The following is a 20,304-nucleotide window of genomic DNA, read 5'->3' as shown; positions in this document are numbered from 1 at the left end:
CAGGGAGAGAAAACATTACGGAGAGACTCAAGGGGGTCTCAAATGATTGTAGGAGAAAAGAAAAAGTTATGCTTTTATATTAGATATAAAAAACCCTGGTCTGCAAACCACTGGTGATTAAAAATGACTACCAGATTTGCAAACAGCTGTCACAGTTTCTAAATATATGAGTGACACCACTTCTCACATATCACCGTCTGGTAACTTGGCAAGTGCTGGCTTTCAAAATCATAACTGACAGTGTTTAAGTTCTCAGGGGATTTTCTTTATTTTTGTTTATGGGCTGTGAATAATAATATAAATTAGTAGCATCATTGATGATCATCTCAATAGAATTAGGCTCATCCGTGATTTTATTTCTCAGAAAGACTTTCCTAAGCAACTATTCCATACACATTCCCTCCTGACAGTGGAGAAAAACAGTTACACACACCCCTCACCCCAGGCCATTCCTCTAGGTCTTTTTTAACAGACATTTTGGCAGCAAGTCCATGGTTTCTCTTTAAGAGAAGCTTTAAATTGCTGAGGGAAGCTGGTATTGAATTACTTGTTCAGAGGGTGGGCTGCAAGGTGATGATTTTATATAGCCTGCCACATTATCCAATGCGAGCTTGGAAAGGGCTAGAAACATCTGGTTAGAGCAGTGCCAAGATCTCAACAGCTGAAGGTCTCAAGCTCAGGGCCACGCAGGCGAGTGCAGACATGACCACAGCTTCTGGGGGTTAACACCGTTCTCTGAGGAGCACGTGTGACAGTGGCAAGAATTGAAGAAGGGGCACGTTGCCAGCACGATAAAAGTCAGGCTGTCTCACTAAGCCATTTCTTTGCTGAGTTTTCGAAACACATTATTGTTTTCTAAGAGGAATCTGGGAAGACAGCCATATTAAAAATTCACGGGAACTTACTTGCCTTTGTCACTTTCTGACTGTCCTTCAGTGCTCCACTATTAAGCAGACCATAGCATTATTTGAATTCAAAAGCATCCTTCCCCTCAGGCACAAGGGGGCATGTCAGCTCTCTGAAGCTACTGATGATGCAGTCTCTACTGCTGAACCACAAACTGACCAGTGGTTTATGATGAAAAGGAAACCAAGACATAAAACAATGTTTTCACTGAAAAATTAGTTTCAGCATTTCTAAAGGTATTTGTTTTTAAAGTTTCTGAAACAGGAAAGTGACATTTTTAATTGAGTCACAGCCTGAGTTATCGCAAACTCATTTTCCATTGTGAATGTTTCTGTTTCTGCTCCTCCTCTTTCAAAACAAAAGTATAAAGAGAAAGAGTCCTTTTCTCTACAGCAGACCAAAATTCATTCAATCCTTCACTCACAACTCTATGCCTGGGACCTGCTTCTCTCCTCTGCACAGGATTCATTTATAATAAAACCTCAGGGAATCTCCCAATTACCAAAACGTTGCATTGCTGACCTCTGCATCCTTGTCTCTTATTGTTACAGTGAACCTGAACGAGTTTATACCATTTAAGTCTGGCACATAAAAGCCTGTAGACCAGCCTTTTGTCACCCAGTGAGCAGTCAGGCATACAAACAGTTTTCATAAACATTTCCTCTTTTGAAATGGGGGCTGGGAAAAGGAGAGTAAAATAAAATCACCACAAAACCAACCTCGAAACACAAGAACCACCCCAGTCCCCCTGAAAATGTCAGTTCCATATTCTGTTTAGCTCACTATGATCTTAAAAGTGATTATCCCCAAGCCTCAGTTTTCAGGAAAAAAAGTATAATGGATTTTGTGTCTATGAACAGCCAACACCACAGTGAACACAGTTTTTGTTAAGAGCTGGTTGGTGCTATTTACGTGCAGATTAAAGACACTCCTGGGCATGATACAGTGGGAAGATGTATACCTAAGTATGCCTTTTTTCCACAAATTAACTAAGGAAGCTTCCAAATGTCTGAAATAGCAAAAATTTAATGTTTCACAAGTGTCAGGACAGAATCAGAACAAGTTTTTAAGACGAAGCAAGTTCTGTAAGTGAATGGAAAATACGCAGGATATAGGACAAAGCTCTTCCAAAACTAAAACCATATGCGACATTAAAGCATTTCACTTATAAGATTCAGAAATAATAACTACAAGATATGTTAAGAACAAAGCATAATGAAGTGGTGGAAGCTCTTTATGGATCTAACATTGCTTATCTCAGACAACACTTGTTTCGCAGCAAGTTTCATAGTATAAAAATTAGAGAATGTCATAAAAAAGAGGTATGACCAGTTCAACATTTATCTTTTCAGAAAACGATGAGGAAGTGTGTGGCTGAGTGTCATAAATATCACTATGCTCCAAACAGGTGACTTAAAAGAGTTCAGTGGTGGCACTCTGGGGATACATCTACATTGGAAACTGCGAGGGAGCAGACGATACTATATTATTTGCTGCAGCTAGATTGCCTCCGATACCCAAACTAGCTCATTTCTAGAGCTAACTGGTATCCTTAAACTACACTATATTCTAGGCGATTAGCTTTTGACTATAAAACAAAGTTAAAGTCTTCCCTTTGTTGTACAAACTTATGTCATTACACCTTTGCAGCAGAACTGAGCTGAGAAGCTGATGCAACTCACAAGAGCAGATTTGCTGGGTTTTTGCTCTCCCCACTGCCCCAAATCCCGACAAACACCATGCTACCAACATATACAACAATTACTGATATCAGATAAAGTTGTTCCAGACTGCAGTTGAAGTACCCAAGGCTCAGAGAGACTAGCTGACTACAGTACTATAACTTACACATAGTATACCTTCAACATCCACGAATATAGGACAAAGTTTTAGACGAGTGATATGTTTTGATTTTTTTTTTTTTAATTCCTAAAAAGTCTCCCTATATATCCTTCTTGTATGACCATAGCCACTGAAAAAGTAAGCTCACGTGCTTGGAAGTTCTCTGCAAGAACACAAGGTTTTCGAAAATGCTGCATACACAACATTCACAGACTTCTTCTACGGGCTTCCAAAGAAGTTACTTATTTGAAAAGTCAGTACACATGAGAAAAAAAAAAGAAGATCGCCAACAGCTTCTATTTTAAGGCAACCTCATGCTGTGTATTACAAGTGCATTTTGCGTCACGCGCTGCTGAGGACCTACAGATGTTCCCATTTGAGGTGTGTCAACGTTTGGAATCTGTCAGTATACACTTTACTTGAATAATTCTCTTTTTTTTTTTTTTTTTTTTAAGGCCTCATCTACCTTTTTTTGGTTTGTTTTAAATAACAGTATTGCATTTTACTCAAAAATCAAAGTATGACAGGAAGATGTAGTGAAAAATTCCTTGCATTTGTTTAAACAGAGCAAGAAGCTCACCTGGTGCATCATGGAGTTGAGACAATAGCTTTGCTAGTTCCGCAGCGGTTTCCAACCACACAAAAGAATTTATTTCAAGTCAGACAGTTATGCTGGATGACCACATCAGCTCAGTTTCCTTTAAGCTCTCATTTTTTTCTAGAATCTATAAGAAGATTATTAGAAGCAAGTTTTCACTTGCAGGAGATAGATGCATATCATTAAATACACCTGAGATGGAGCAATCTTGTTTTCAGTAAAAACTGACAAAGTTTCAGATACCAGGATTTGTACAGAGCATCTAAAGCTCATTCTGTAAACTGCACTGAAACAAGAGGACAGTTCTTTACACAGCTTCACCTAGTAAAAAGGTATTTTCTTCTAATAAGGCATTAAGTTAGTTTACTCTTTATGATCCCTTCTACCGTGTTGTCAAACTTTTTCAGGTCTATCTCCCACTCTCATTTCCAATTTCTGCACACCTCCAGTTCTGTTTGCTCCAGTCCACACTGGCTGAATGCAGTCATTGATAGTTTATATGCTGCCTGCAAATACTGATTCATGACAAGCTATTCAAGTACGTCCAACAACACCATTACACAGCTGAAGGACCCTTGTAGCAGGAGGATTCAGAAACCACTGAGAACAGTGAATGGCATCTCGTCATATTGATGGTACAGCAGAGATTACCAAGTTTCTATGTTCACATTTTAGTCCCAAACTGCAAAAGACTTACAGTAAATGAATATTAAAATATGTATTATCCCTTCAGATACATTTACTCACTTCTATAGTTATCAAGTGTAACATTTCACCAGATACAAAACTTCAATCTAGGCTCTAATAAATCTTCATACTCTGTGCTTGCCAAGCTTCTTCCGTCCTTTTCAGATGAAATCGAGTTACTTGCACAGCTGTTTAGAAGATAAAGTGTCTAAGACACATGGCTTCTCATGGTCCAAATCTTAGCAGATTTTAATGCCACTGGTGTAATCTTCTGGAGAATCAAGTATGTCTCAGTTTTGGTTTTAGTCAGACTTATCCTTTTTCTTTCCTGTTAAAGGCACTTTACTGGCAACAGCAGATCCTACAGCTGTAACACCTCCAGCCACAGCAGAAACACTTCCTTTGACCAGCCCCACTCCCACTGAAGGCACAGATGTGACCGCTGTTTTGGTGATTTCCAAACTCTTCCCTCCAATCCAAGCAACACCCCCTATTGTGGCACCAACAGCTCCCTTCGTGACACTGAAGAGGCCACCAGTCACACGAGAAAGCATGCCAGGCTGCTGCTGTGGGTGGTCTTTTAATGCACCTAGGGGAGGAAACAACAAGCAAATCAATCACAGGGCTGTGATCCAAGACATTTCAAGATAATAGTTATTTGTAAGTATTTCTTTTTCTAGTCTAGCAGCCAAGGCACATACCTACCTTGCAGGTTACTTTTCTTGGATGCTCACACACCATAGAATCATAGAATCATTTTGGTTGGAAGAGACTCTCAAGATTTCCAACCATTAACCCAACACTGTCACTAAACCATGGCCCTGACAACATCACCTACACATCTTTTAAACACCCCCAGGGATGCTGACTCAACCACTTCCCTGGGCAGCCTGTTCTACTGCTTTACAACCCTTTTCACGAAGTAATTTTTTCATTATATCCAATCTAAACCTCTCCTGGCGCAACTGGAGGCCATTTCCTCTCATCACTTGTTACTTGGGAGAAAAGACCAACACTCTCCATGCTACAGCCTCCTTTCTGGTAGTTGTGGAGAGCAATAATACCATCATAGTTCCAAATAAGACACTTTGCTGCAGTGAGACATACCTCAATGCTGTTTTCTGAAACAAGTCAATATTGAGCGTACAAATAGCAGGCATACAGCTCCCAGGTGGTCTTAAGTGATAAACTTTTCTCCTCCGCATACCACCACCTTCCCAGACTCTGGAAACCCACATGGCCAAATTAACCTCATTTCTGGACTTCATCAAGGGGAAGAAGGGATGGTGACACACTCTCCTGTTCCCCTTATCCTAATATGAAGAGTTAACCTACAGAAAGCGGGACCCCAAAAGCAGCAGTTCTACCTCGCTGCTCAAATTTCTAAGGAAGGACTGGAGAAATAGAGCCAAAGGTTTATTTTACAAAAAGAGCTGTTCTTCAAGAAGAGCTCACCTTGAGACAAAGTTGTTTCTTTCCTTAATAATTACAGTTTCAAAGATGTGTTTACAAGAGTTGTGTGCATGGGTTAGGAAAAAGTGGAAGAAGGTTACAAACAGCAGTCAAAAGAAGTGTGAGAAGGACAAAACTGATGCCAACTCTTCACTATATCACTTCCTTTCTTCATCATACACATAAATTTAATTTTCTTCCAAACTCACTTTTAATGTAATTTGGATGAGGAAGGAAGGGGGGGCGGGGGGAAGAAGTCCAATGGCCAAATAGCTCATTAAATACCAAAAGTGGTCCTCAAAGGCACTAACAATAGCAAGAGTTACAGACTCCCAACAAAAAAATCCCAATATGATACACAAAACCAAAATCTCGAACCACAGGATTTCTGCATATTATTGACCACGTAAATATAGATTTTATTTTTAATGTTATGTTTAACCTGCACTTAGCACAGTTTCTTGCCATATGCTGTATAAGTCAATTCACATTCCATATTTACAGTACAATTACATAGCCTCAAAATAATAGCAAGTATTAGAATAGAAAGACTCCCAGAATTAGCCACTTAGCCTTTCAATAGTTTAGTGTTTTTCTAAATGTAGGCTTCAAAATCCTAAAGAGATACATGCACCTTGTATCTAAAGGGAATTAAGACAGCTCCACCCTACTACTGCATTAGCATCATCTAATCTTCAAAGAAACAGGTAACAGTATGTTAACATTGTATTTAAACTTGCAGGAAAATATCACCCAGTGCAACTATTAGCTAGCTTAGCCCTGACGTGTGTGTGAAGTATTTTCAATGCAAACCTTGAGAAATATCTGTTTTTCACAACAGTGTTGTATGGGTAAGCATCTTTTTCAGCTCCAGTCTTGTCAACTCCTCACCAACTCCAAACATTTCTTAAAAAGTTTCAGAGAGAACCATGGCAAAAGACAGCCAGTTAGCACAACTAGAGTAAGAGTTCCAGAGTATTTTGTTATTTTCTAGCTACCTGTAGATTTAACAGACACATTTCCCTGTCTTAGGGAAAAACACCAGAGGGAACTAAGAAAAGAACAAGTGGAACCACAGCGGGCAGTGCTAGGGAAAACACAAACATAAAAAGGAGGTGAGTGAGTCAGTAGCAGAAAAAACATCCTTGGAATAGTATGATGAGAGGCAGCAGAAAAGAAAATTCAGGTCTAGAGCCACCAGAGACCCATACCAAGACCCTGTCAACGCGTTTGCTCTGCACTGCAACGTGCCTCAGGAGAACCTGCAGACAGGTCTCTGCCTCCAGCGCCATGGCTGCTGACAGCTTGCACGCAGAGGAGAGTTTCCAAGAGTCACCCACCAGAACTCATCTACTACAAGGTGAAAACTGGGATGAACAACTTCCCATGCACCTCCAACAAGTCTGTGATAGTGCCCGGACTGACCCAGGACTCAGAACTCATTAAAAGTGTGAAGTTCAGAGTTCCTATGTTCGTGCCAGGAATATTTCAAACAGAAGATGCCATCTAAATGAGAGAATTTCTTGCAAGTTTGGGGGGGGAGGGGAAATAAAAAACAAAAAAGCCAGCACATAAAGAACAGTGCAGCTCAAGGGAACAAAAAATACTAAAAATGCTTCCAGCTTACACTAATCTCTTATTTAAGAAAGGGTCATGGAAACTAGAAACATCATTAACAGCCTTTTACTTAAAGCCAAGTAAAACCCTTGCTGGTTCATTCTAGGCCAGTAGCTTTAAGCCTGGACATCTCCAACAAAAATGCATTGCCAACACAAGCACACAAAGATCAGGATTTCTACTTGTATACAGGAAGCCTTTACAGAAGCACACTCAGAGAGGACTATATAGAGCCTGGTATAAAAATCCACTAAGTATTATACATTAGAGGATTCTTGTGACCAAACTTACACACTTTATACAAAATGTAGGTGGAAGTGAAGCACTTTCTGACTAACTAGATCACCATCATCAGGGTGAATTGAAATAAAGTCTTTTAGCACATTGAATTTTAAGAGCAGATTTCAGTAAATAAGACTAGATATTAGCAAGGAAGGACCCATCATAGCCAACTTATAAAGTAACAAGAGAGAAACAAAATTAATCTTGACATGCTTCTCCTCACATTACTCCAGGTAGCCAACCCTTTGACAGCATTTACTCTATTTCACAAGTGTAAACACTGACTGTGACTTGGTGTATTAATAACTTCTGGTGATGGTTGACACATTCCCATTTCATTCCTGTTTACATTGTCCATTAGATCTAGTGAATGCCTGCAGCTGCAAAGAGTTTTTATTGCTGGTTGATTTCTATTCTGGGATACACATTCCTGATCTCTTTGTTTCTAAGGAGAAAGAAGGTAAAACAGGTAATTGCTACACCTAGGGAGAAGGTGACACAAGCTCCTTGTTCAGGGGTTGGCTCTACCATGCTACCTTGCAGCCAGCTTCCTGCTGAAAAGAGTCCCACGGAGAACAAGAGCTGGAATGAACGTAGGTTGGCAGCACTTGCAAAGCAGAAAATAAAGCGTTAGAAAAGCATTACTCATAGAAGGACTGAGCACAAAAGCTTCTTCCACACATGTATTTCTTTAAAGCCCTTGTGCACCAAGCACAAACTGGAACTATTTATATCTTTACAAAAAACTGCAGATTGGTTTTGGAATTGCACCTTTCCTCTAAGGACGTATGGGGTTTTTTTGGCAGCCTGTTAAGAGAGACAATCTTCTTGCCAATATCGAACCAGTAGCCTTCCATCCACATTTGGCCATCTTTCTATGATAACGTAAGCATACTGCATATGAAGACCTTGCCTGACATTTAGACCAGGGATGTTCTTCAAGAATATTCCATCATTTTAACTAAACTCATCAGGTTTGAACAGTGCACATGAAACAGAACCAAAAGGAAAAAGCCTCTTCCTGGACTGAGCTTCTATTACGACAAGCTGTGTTTCATTCTATTCCTTTTAAGTACACCAACTTTCTCCATCTATTTAGACTTCATATTCAAACTGGTTATTGTCATACTGAAAGAGGATATGGTGCAGGAGAAGATAAAGTCTCAAATGCTCACAAACATTAAATAAAACCTTGCAATACCTAGTGCTGATCAGGGTCTGCTGTTAGACTCTCAATCTTGACAGCCTTCTGAAGACTCCAAACACTCCAGAAGATAAAAAACGCCCATTTGTTTCACTGCCTTCCTCAAGAAAGAATTGGTTTTAGTTCACTGGTCAGACTAACGCTTATTTTCTCTTTGTGAGATTTAACTTGTATAAAACCAAATTCAACCTTTAAGGCAAAAAAGCGTGTCTTATAAATTAGACTTGAAGGTAACACACATTAGGGCATTGTTTCCAATGTGGCATTTGCTTTCAGAAATACATCTGGGATCTTGGCAACCCCATAAGAGCTTATAAAGAAATTTTTGTCCTCACGCCATGATACTCTAACAAGTTCAAGCACAGTAGAGCTTAAGAACCACGGTGTCATGAAAATCTATTCCTCCCTCTCCTCTCATCTCGTGTTTTTGTTTCCTGTCGAATAGTTATTAAGGACAGAGTGGACTACTCCACTTCAACCCCTTCTGTTACAGTTAGTGGATAATATTGATGTTCAAGCGAAGTAGATTGTTGAGTTATACACCATATAAAAGCTGAGAAAACAAACCAACCAAGAACAACAACAACAAAAAAGAAAACCAACAAACCAACCAACCAAACAAAAAACCTCCACCGCAACAAACAAGGTTTTAAAGGGCCACTACAAATTGACAAGCAATGAAAGGAGGAAAAAATCAGGACTCGCTGACCTCTACATCGATCACATTCGGTCTTAGAGCAAGAGAAAAGAGAACACAGACAACCTGTGTGCCAAGAATGGGTTCTGATCTAGTCTGCTTCCTGCCGCATCATGCAAACAGGACTCTTTGCTGTCCAACCATGCCACAGCCTCGAAGGGAACTCTGCTCATTTGCAACTGCTTTTCCTCTGCAGGTCTAATAACCAACTTGAGATTTCTTTGGTTCAGGAGACCAAAATGCCACTTCATTAATGAAATCAAGTGTTTGTTTCTAGGAAACCATGAGATTAAGTCAACAGTTAGAATCATAGCAAGCTGTATGATGGAAAAGGGTCTCCAAAAGTAGTAATAAAGTTCCACATAGTTTTAAACATATCTTGTTTAAAAGTCACAAGCACTATGAACTCAGCAAGGTGTCAAAAAGCGAAGCCAGACTCTTCCATCTCACACATCAAACAAAATAAATACCTACTGGACCAATTAACATCTCTGGAAACTAACCTGCAAATTATGTTCTTTGGTATCTGTCCATCTTCTCTATAATTCAACAGTACAGTTGTTTACTGAATTATATTGGGTGGCCTTATTGTTATCAAGATAATGCAGAAGTGAACAATAACCCAGGCCCATCGCATCCCAGGGCTGGCTTACTTACTGTCACTTAAAGTTAAGCTGTTCAGCTTGCAGATCCTTCTTTTTTCTTAAAAAAAAAAGATAACTGAACTTCTGATGAATTTCTGTGAATTGACATCATATTATAAAAACTAATACATACCTTCTGGTGGTTCATCATGAAGATATGATGGGACTTCCTGTTGATTTTTGTCCGTTTGATTCATTATTGCCTAAAAAAAAAATTCACATATGCTATATATATTTTCTGGCAAAGCATAAATGCAATCCATGAATCCAAAATTCATGTAGTTTAAGTTCCACAGAAAATAAACTTCTTTTTCATTACTAGATAAGCTAGCAGCTCCCAAAAAACTGCTGCTCCTTTTATTATTGGACTGGGCTTTTGCATTCTTCAAGCAGACTCAGTACTTGAAAAAGGAGCCCTCTACCAGGTCAGCAGGCTTGGTGGGAGCTGCCACCCCATACCAAGTGGATCTTAAATCTAAAAAGCAATCAGGAAGAAAACCAGTATAAAAATAAAACGGCCACTGTCATACAGCAGCTTATGTTTGCGTACCAAAAAAGAAAAGCCTACTGATCACAGAGGTGGTAGGTGCTGGAAAAACAACAGTAGCATGCCTGTAAGCTCTGTCAGTACCTGAACAGAAGATGTTTAAAGAAACAAGTTCTTGCAGCAGAATTTGAATAAATGCCAGAAAAACAAGATGGAAGAATTGTAATGAAAACACTATTTATCTTGTAGCAGTACTGCTTACACAGTGAGATGATAGCAGCAGAACGAAGCTGTTTTAACTCTACACAATCTTCCCAATGAAAACATTTCAGAAAGATTTCTTTACACCAAAAGCTGTTTCCTAGAGCAGTTCTAGAGCAGCAGTCCCTGACGGCGAGGGGAAGCACAGGAAAAAGCTCAGATCAGCAGCTCTGCTTACTGCATTTTCCCTTCAGAGATGAAGAAAGAAATATCTAGTTCAGGCTTCCCTCCTGTTTTCCTCCCCCACCAAGTCCTGCCTCCTCCTCCCCTGAGCTCTCTTGCTAATCCCGCTTTCCCACCTCAGCAAACACTGAGGTGAGGAAAAAGAGAAAGAAAAACAAGTTGCATTATACCACCCAGTATCCTTCTGTCTTCCTGCCATCCACCTCTTAGTTCCCATCTCCCTGCAAACCTTCAAATAATTTAATTTCTTCAACGGGTGACTGACCACTACAAAAATAATTCCAGCCTCTCTCACCAGGCCCAGATCTCTGTGTACCTCCTCTGGGTCACAAAGCAATGGCTGGGATCTGAAGAAGAGGTGAGGAGGCAGAAGCAGAGCTCGAAGACGTGAAGACTCACCTGGAAAACAACAGCTAAAACCCTCAGAGTATAATTATGAAGTCAAACCCATCACAGTGAAAAACAGCACCCACATGCTAAGTGATAGATCTTCAGATGCGAAACAAGTCTAAACTGAATATTAAAGAGTTCTCAGAATCATCACTCCGGGTATCAGGTCATGACTCAGAAAACATAGGTACCTTTGTATAAAGCTGAACAAAAAAAGCAAGCACAAAACCCTGCTGCCAGGGTGGCTGATTTGATGGCAACGCTGAGCAAGTACCTCTCAAAAGCCAGAAATGCAAATGTGGAAACTAAGAAACAGGAAAGTGTGTAGCAACACATCAAGCTGGACACATAAATACAAGAGGGCTAAGAGGCAATTTGGAAAAGTATCAATTATAGAATTCACTGTTATTCTATTTAATCACAGGTCAGTGAGTCAAGAAAGGAAAAAAAAAAGTCCAATTGATCACAGAGCAATCAGGTTCTGAGAAAGGACTGGATTCAGGTACTACGCAATTTCTTTGCATTCATCTAATGCAAGCTGGAAGAAATACAAGGATTTCATCCTCACTATGTGAAATTAATAGGTTGTTGCTTTCTTCCAACTTGCAACAAAAATATCAAGCCCTGTAAGAAAGAGAAGGCAGATGCTGTAAAAAACTAACTGGCCTGACATTGTTTGATCAAAATATCTGTAAAAAGATAAAGTAACTATGTTTCTACTGAACACTGGCTATTTTGTTCATTAAAATGATTACTCCACCAAGAATTTGAAAGTGTATTCACTACATTAGGGACGGCCCAAAAAAAGTAAAATAAAAGTCTCAACCTAGCAAGTCTTACTTCAAACAGAGGAATAAAAAGGTGACAAAAACAGTTTTAAAGAAGTTTCAAGGGAGACACAAATTAGTTAAGCCAGAGATTAGTTTTTCTCAAGAACTACCTCTGCTAATGTATTTGTATCTAGCCAGCATGTAACTCCAAAATGAAACTCAGATGAAATTGCTTGTCTGAGTTTCCACAAAGTTTCTGTCAACAATTCCTCATAAGAGGCTCAGAAAAGTTATTTAATATTAAGGAAGAAAGACAAAATACTATCAAGCATTATCAACAAGTTAAGCGGGGAGCTGGACTAAGTTACCCGTTTTGAACATGGCAGAGAGCTAGAAAGTGTCACAAGGCCCAAGAAAATTTTACTATTTTCTGCTGTTAAGAAGGTATCGGGGACAGCAGCAGTGACAGCAGATACAACCCTGACAACGTAACAAGGATCTGTTGTGCTCAGCATCAGACAAGTAGTTAATTAAGACGTGAACTGCCTAATGGAAAAAGTCAGAGTAAGACCAGCAAACAGTGAAGGTAAAAGATGCTTTCGTAACCCTCCATAATCTAGTTTAGGCCACTGTCAGATTTGCTTGCAGTTCCTGCAGAGCTAAAGAAACAAACCAGTGTATTGGCAGGGGAGTTCACAGTGGACTTTCTAGTTTAGTGATCACAGAATGTTAGGGATTGGAAGGGACCTCGAAAGATCATCTAGTCCAATCCCCCTGCTGGAGCAGGAACACCTAGATGAGGTTACACAGGAAGGCGTCCAGGTGGGTTTTGAATGTCTCCAGAGAAGGAGACTCTACAACCCCCCTGGGCAGCCTGTTCCAGTGTTCTGCCACCCTCACCAAGAAGAAGTTTCTTCTCAAATTTAAGTGGAAACTCTTGTGTTCCAGCTTGAACCCATTACCCCTTGTCCTACCACTGGTTGTCACCGAGAAGAGCCTGGTTCCATCCTCGTGACACTCACCCTTTACATATTTGTAAACATTAATAAGGTCACCCCTCAGTCTCCTCCAAGCTAAAGAGACCCAGCTCTCTCAGCCTTTCCTCATAGGGGAGATGCTCCACTCCCTTAATCATCTTTGTTGCCCTGCACTGGACTCCCTCCAGCAGTTCTCTGTCCTTCCTGAACTGAGGGACCCAGAACTGGACACAATATTCCAGGTGTGGTCTCACCAGGGCGGAGTAGAGGGGAAGGAGAAAAAAAGCGGCACCTAAAAATCACAGCAGTACATAAAAAAGTGATAAGATTAAGCATTCCCTCCCCTGCTACCTTCCTTAAAACCTCAAGGTTACTTAACTCCTGACCACAAGCTACTTTTTAAAAGGCAGACAGGAACATCACACAATACTTCACTCATGTGCAATGATTTAACACAATTGCAGCTCCTTCTAAACCACAGAAAAACTTCACTGTATTACAACTAAATGGACCACAGCAGTCTACCTTCTGCAGCTCACACACCAGTAACCTGCTGCTATCAGACCCCAAAAGTCAATGGAGCACTATGTGGGCCTGAGAAGTCAAGGGAAATAAGTCACTCTTGGTAGGCCTGAACTTGTTCTATATGGAAGGGAGCCTTCGGGGGTCTGCAGATCAGAAAGCTGAGAACCACTGTGTGATGTGCGGTTCCACAGGTGCCTGGAAGCACTGTAGGGATGCTGCAGGAGATATGCCTCAGCAGCTTGTGCTACATTTTACTCGCTGTTCTCCTACTACATCCATGCAAGAAAAAGCGGAATCACATCACTGTCAGAAATGGCTCACAGCTTGACTTGAAACAGAACTTGGCACACAAGAGCTCACAAAGCACAACTCAGGTCCTTTTGTTTTTCTATAGAAGCTCTCCAGTCAATCACAGAATCAAGACCAAGATCCAACAAAGGACTTAAGCAGAAAATTTTAGATATCTAGGTTGCAGCCTGCATCCTTGCATCCAATTTAACACATCAGGAGACTTAAGAGCCTCTGAAAAGTGATCCAAAATCCTGTGTGCTAAACAGGGTGTAGCGTATCTGGCGATCAAGAAATACTACATGTAGAGACATGTCTTAAACCTGGCTCCCCTCCAGAGATTTAAGGTGAACACTTCTACTGACTGGAGGTCAAAGGCCTGGAATAACCGCTTGGTGGTAGATGAGTTCATCCAGTCTTGGAAGAGGGCAGGAATACAATTTCTTTCTTCAAAAACTGGAGTTAGAAAAACAGAAACCACTCACTATCTTTTATGTAATACCATCAAGGTGAAAGCACTCACAGTTCAATGCCTCCTTCGTCTAAAGAGATCCAAGCTCGTACGTCCCCCGTTGCAGGAGTCCCCGGGTCACCAGACCGTAGTGTATCCTAAGGAAGGTTCCTCTTCACGCTCCCTGCTGAAAGTGTGTCCCCACAAAAGAAAAAGAAAGCAAAATTCTTGAGACCAAATAGGAATTACAACTCAGCTGACACCCAAGGCATTGATCTGGAGGTGCAGGGATAAGACTTTTATGCAGAGAATTAGGTCATTCAGAAACAGTTTTGATTAAGCAACTTTGGAAACTGAAGTTGGAGGCTGCAGATTCAAAGTGTACTGAATAGTTAGTCACAACTATTACCAGTATTGCAAGCACATGCAACAAGGCAAAGATTTATCAGAAGCCTGAACTTTGGAACTTTCTGGTACGCTTTTCAGAATCTTCTTCAAAGTATGCTAAAACTGGCCAAAAAAAAGGGGGAAAAGAAAGCAAGCAAATTGATCTTTCTTTGGCATTTTCATCCTGTGATGCCAAGTTCACTGTGTCAAGTGTCACAGGGCAAAAACAGCCAACATCATTTAACACCTGCATTAAATGATCACATAGAATGAGGTGGGATCTCTCCAAGTCCTGGCAGAATTCACATGGACATTCATGAAGCAGATACCTAGCATATCAGTAGCACCCTGCAGCCTCCTTCTTCACCTGTGCAGAGGAATATGTAAGCTTTGCGTTTTCTTATGTTAAGAAGTAGAAGCAAATCCAGATCTTGAAAAAGAGATTTCAAACAGGGGCACATGTAAACTACTTCCCCCCCCGACCCCCCGAGTGCTTATGAGGGTGCTAGTCATTCAAGAGATAACTCCTCATCTTTTTCAACAACACATTAAAATATACATCAACCTTCAAACTAAAATTAAAAAGTTAAAAAAAAAAAAAAAAAAAGGAAGTTACTCTTTCTGTTGGTTTTAAAGAAGAAAACACTTTCGTATTGTCAGAATATGAAATATATAGGAACCTCTGAAGTTTTACACAGTTGTAAAGAAAGAAGTGGTTAGAAGAGGATTTTTTGATTCGAGCTATTTATAACATCAACACTATTATAGGACTCAGACTGGAAGCACTATGAAGCTCTGCAGGTAACAGTACAGCCACACGCACATTCATATCAAAGTTGATTAAAATAAAACTTTCTCACCAAATATACTCCTTCGTGAAGATGTCTAGTTAGTTGTTTCCACAAAAGTATTCTGCACACACCTATGAGAAAAGTAGATGGTTAATGACATCTTAAGGAACAGCGCTACTGTCACATCCCTGCCATGGGTGTATGGTAGGAACAATACATACAAAGCCCCATGGCAGAGGAGAAGCACGCTGGGCATGGCCTTAAAATGCCAAAATTTTATGAGATTTATCTCACCAAAACACCGATTCCTTCTGTGTTCCTGGTCAACAGAAATAGTTTTACTGGCTCCATATGCTGTCACGAGGATTACTACAAAGTGTGGTAATGAACATTAAGACGCAACCTCTCCTTAACGAGCCTGCAGTTCTTAGTGATTTGTGTAGAATTTTAGCCTTCCACTGAGAAGTGGGCTCTAACCGTTACAGACGTGTGCAACTTCCCGAGCTTCAGACGATGCTCTTGATGTCTTTCTGACTTCACTGACAAAAAGCCCTACTGTTTCAGCACAGCAAACCTGTCCCAAGCAGCAGCCAGCAAAAACTGGCTTGTTTCAATGCCACTACTCAGATATTTGCGGGCAGCAACGCAGCTGCCCAAAGATGGGGCCAATTTTAGCTGGCAGCACAACGCTGTTCCCGACGGTTGCAGCAGCAGACAGCACTGGAACTATTCACCTGACAGAACTGCAGACAAACCCATTGCCTCGTCTGAGTCCACCAGAGAAAAATTATCCTTCTTCTGCTCAGCAGTGATACAGTTCGAAAGCTGGGCTACAGAGGTGATAGAAAACAAAACAGCCCTTGCCACATGCATGGCTTCCCTTCCCCTCTTTCAGTGTTACGCTTTCATTTTGGAAAGGGTAACAGTGCTCTACACTCCAAGTTAAACAAGGAAATAAGTCACAAAGCCAAAAAGGTAATCTTACTTATGGCTGCTCTTCAGGGTATTCCTTAAAGCTGCACAAGTAACCCCTGACTATCAGCTTCTCTGCTTTATACCTTGGATTAGGGCTTGCAACATGTTAGGAGTAAGAGTGGCCAGAGCTGTTAGTCCTCTCAGACAGACCCTTCAGAGCACAGCCGACATGGAAACGTGTTTTTAAGTTAGTTAATGCAAGGGAGACAGTTGCTTGAAGTTCTGCAAGAAGAAAGAGTCGACGCTAACAGCACTGAAGTAAAAACAAATCCAGGCACGTAGAAAACGTGTAGCTAAAAACCAAGAGCATAGCTGACATTTCAACAAGCCTTCTGTTTAAGAGCCAAGTTCAAAAATTCAGATTTATATACAAAGCAGGACCAGCTTGGAAGCAAGCATGCCCATTTCAGAGGAAGAAAACACACAGTTTTCAGGGAAAGACCACAGTAAGTTGATCAGAAGTTTCCAGATGTGAACTACAGCTTATTGTTAAACCTGTAGCAGGATGGGCTACAGCCCCTTCTCCTAAAAATGATACCAAGACTGCCATAAGAAAGAGAAACAACAGGCTCACAGCACTCAAGTTTCAGCACACAGCTAGGAAGGTAATGCAGCATATCTGTATTAAAAAACAAACACACACCACAACTGAAGGCAAAAAAGGAGGCATATAGATCTCCTGCGAAAGAAAAAAAAAATCCCCAGCCTTTAACTCTGCCCGGGACATTACAGCATTGTGTTTGCCTATAACAGAACCCAGCATTTCTCTATCACCCCCAACTGAAGTACAGATCAGGCTCCAAAAGAGGCTCTAGGGAGCACCTGATGTTGGCAATCAGGTTTTCTCCAAAGCAAGGATTCGCAAGATACCAGACCAAAGGCAGCAAGAAGCCAAATTCCCCCATTCTAGCTCTTCAAAACTGGTTTCTAGAAATTAAATGGTAAATTCCAGTAAGGCACAGCTTCAGAAAGACCATGGAAGCTCCATTTTACCAGTCCTGTCAGCCTCCACCTCCTGCTAATTCTTAGGAAGACACTTCCCCATTTCTTCCAATGCTTTCCCAGTGCCTGAGCTCCACACCCAGCCCAGGTGTTCTTTTCCAGGAAACCTAGGAAAGCCAAATCCTGACAGTGCTTAGCAGTCAGGGTGATAAAGCAGCTGCTGAACTTCCTTGCCACCCCTGCTAATGAAATAATGAACTTTCTCCCTAGCGTCCACCACCTGTTTGTTGACTCCTGCCAGACATTTAAACCCGTTCGCTTGCCAGATGAGAAACAACTTTTGGTTTGCGCTTTTGCAACATGGTCCATTTTTATACTGAGGAGGCAATACCAACTCTACTGAGTGTTTAACCACAGCTTAAGAGAAAGCTTTAAATAAAAAAAAAATAAAAAAAAAAAAAAAAAGCCTAGATAGTATTTACTGAGCAGTCCTAAAATTTATGTGCATGCAAACCAGTATTTGTGCACTATATTCAGCTATCTTGTATGTACCCTTCCAATTACTTGCAGACATGCTGCCCAAAGCAACACTGGGCACACTGAAACAGGGTATGTGCGCTTGGTATTAATCTTCCTTACAGAGTGACATCCTGATTCAGAGTTCCCGTTTTCAGCCCTGTTAAATGAGCAGACGGAAGCATTTAATCGCATCCGCAGAGGCTGTCTATGAGCTTCGCACAATGACCAGAACCAGCTGCATGGCTAAAATAACTTGGATTTATTTTCAGGCCACACCACATAAACGCCTAGGGTAGGCGAATGCAGAAAGCTAAGCTGCTCCCAAACAGTTCACAAAAAAAACCCTCTTCCAGATTCTGCTCCATCAAGCTGGACTCGAGAGAAATGGATGAAATAAAGAGCAGGTTACTACAGGAAACATCTGACTACAGCGAAGTTTAAAAGGAGAAAACCCGAATTAAAGCTTCTGCCGGCACTGAGGAGTCCACGGGGGAGCACAAGAGAGGCCAGAAGCAAGGCCAAAGCGAGCAGGGCTCCCCCGGCCACCCGCCCGGGCAGGCGGCAGACGCTCCGCCACAGCCGCGGGCAGCGCGGCGCCAGGCCCGGGGAGAGAGGGCGGCAGCGGCAGGACGGGGCAGCCGCCCCCGAGCCTGGTCCCGCACTCGAGGAAGAGCCGACTCCGGCCCGTCGAGGCCCCACACGCCCCTCGTAGGTCGGCCGGAGCCCCCACATCCCCCGCCACGTCCTCCCCTCGCAGCTACCTGCCCCTCCAGCGGAGCCCAGGAGGCGGCCCGGCAGCGACCCCCGCCCACCTTCCCCGCCGGGCCGGCCGCGGGCACCGCCGGGCACCTCGGCGCAGGGCGGCGGCACTGACGTGGCAAGCCAAGGCCGCGGTGGAGCCGCTACGGCCGGCCCGGCCCCCTCCCTCACGGCCCCGGGTGCCGCGGCAGGAAGCACAAAGGCGGGCGGGCTGCGCCCTCCCCGGGCCGCCGGCATGGCGAGAGGCGCCGAGGGCAGGTGGCGGCAGCAGCCCCGCTTCCCCAAGCCCGCCTCTCCGCCGGCGGCTCCGCCGGGGCGCGCCGGGTCCCCTCCTGCCTCCTCCCCCAGAACTTTCTTTTCCTTCGCGGGCAGGAAAAGAGCGGAGGCAGGAAGGGCGCTCAGGCGGCTGCCTGCCCTCCGGGCTCCCCAGCTAACGGCGGAGCAGGGCACCGCGGGGCCGGGCGGCAGCGCTGGCTCAGCGCTCACTCACCGCACAGCAGGCACGGCTCAGCTGCGCTCCGCCGCAGACTTTACTCCGGCGCCTTTCCCCGCTGCCGACGTGGCGCCCGCCCCGTCGGCACCCGCAGACCCCGCCCCAGCGCCCGGCGTGGCGCGGCCCCCTCGGCGGCTGGGGGGCGCGCAGGCGCCGCCGATCCCCACTTGTCTCAGCCCCGGGGGGCACTCGCGGCGTCATCCCAGCCCTGGCCCCCTCCTCCGGCCGCCTTCGGAGGTGCTAGGGTGTTCCCGAGAGAGTACGCAGACCCCGAGCCGACCCTCATGGCTTCTACAGGCCCGCGGGCACCTTCCTCCCCTGGGGAACGGGGCAAGCACAGACATTAGGCGCCCAGCCCCCCGAAGGGCCCGGGTGTGTCCTGCACCAAGCAGGGACCTCTGTGGCCATGGGGCCAGGGCACTGGTGTGAATGAAGATGCCAAATAGTGGTAGGGCAGAGGAGATAAGGGAGGACAGCGTTGCTATCACTGACCGAGGTGGTGTGGGGTGCAGGAGTTTGACTTGCAGCACCCGGTTCTGCTGGGGAGCACCTTGGTGGAGAGGTCTGGGTGAGTCGATGCACCCTTTGGGCACCCCAGCTGTGCAAGGAGCAGCGCGGTGCCAGCAGCGTGGTGTGAAGCCACTACGCTAATCTGAAGGATCTAGGTTTACACTGAGCAGCATTCACATTGCATGCTTTCTCCCAGCTATTATCTGAGTGGAGCTACCTGCACGCAACCTGTAGGGAATAAAGCTGTCATGCTGGTTTGAGGGCATGGCTTTCTAGGTAACTATACCAACACAGATAGTTGGGGAAAGACAGGTTTTCTGGTGCTCGCAGCCTTCTTTGGTACCTCTCCTTCTGCATCCCTAAGAATATTTGGAGATGAACAGTGACTTTCAGGTTTGTTAATCAAGGAAGTGTTGGGTAGCCAGTGGAGAGAGGGAAGTCCTAGGTACCTTGAGTGTGAGTTTAGAAACAGAACTCCTCTCAGCATCACAGGAATACCAAATACCCCATGAAATGCTTCACAAGATTAAAAGAATCCTTGCACAGGCAAAATACCACCCCTGCTTCCTCCATCCAGCTTTGTGCTTGACTGCCACCTTTCTGCTCAACCCTCCTCTCTAAGAAGAGGCATGTATGGAGAATCATCTTTCCTGGACTTCTCTAAAAT

The 20,304-nt window shown here is 43.3% G+C and overlaps 1 protein-coding gene across 4 annotated transcripts; it reads right to left on the bottom strand.

Moving 5' to 3' along the window:
• Positions 1 to 1,912: 1,912 nt before the first annotated feature.
• On the bottom strand, positions 1,913 to 19,265 carry TMEM263 (transmembrane protein 263). Of its 4 annotated transcripts, none has more exons than XM_065039317.1 (5): positions 19,125 to 19,260; positions 15,509 to 15,570; positions 14,334 to 14,448; positions 10,063 to 10,132; positions 1,913 to 4,622 (listed from the first exon to the last, which is right to left on the bottom strand). In XM_065039317.1, exons 4-5 carry the CDS (start codon positions 10,124 to 10,126, stop codon positions 4,336 to 4,338), a joined length of 351 nt encoding a protein of 116 aa, XP_064895389.1. In that variant the 5' UTR covers positions 10,127 to 10,132; positions 14,334 to 14,448; positions 15,509 to 15,570; positions 19,125 to 19,260; the 3' UTR covers positions 1,913 to 4,335. The 4 variants fall into 4 exon arrangements, with proteins under 4 accessions (XP_064895389.1, XP_064895405.1, XP_064895395.1 ...); XM_065039333.1 differs by having other exon boundaries at positions 14,334 to 14,445; XM_065039323.1 differs by lacking the exon at positions 19,125 to 19,260 and adding an exon at positions 18,637 to 18,714.
• Between the last annotated feature and the right edge of the window lie 1,039 nt (positions 19,266 to 20,304).

Source organism: Columba livia, chromosome 1 (assembly GCF_036013475.1).
Source record: "Columba livia isolate bColLiv1 breed racing homer chromosome 1, bColLiv1.pat.W.v2, whole genome shotgun sequence".
Taxonomy (NCBI): domain Eukaryota; kingdom Metazoa; phylum Chordata; class Aves; order Columbiformes; family Columbidae; genus Columba; species Columba livia.
This window is presented reverse-complemented; position numbering and strand designations above follow the sequence as displayed.

Bases quoted from the DNA above. Each gene is read 5' to 3' on its own strand.
- TMEM263 (XM_065039338.1), bottom strand. From the start codon at position 10,126: ATGAATCAAACGGACAAAAATCAACAGGAAGTCCCATCATATCTTCAT. The intron at 4,623-10,062 runs GTATGTATTAGT...TTCCTCCCCTAG, and splicing joins TCATGATGAACCACCAGAAG to GTGCATTAAAAGACCACCCA.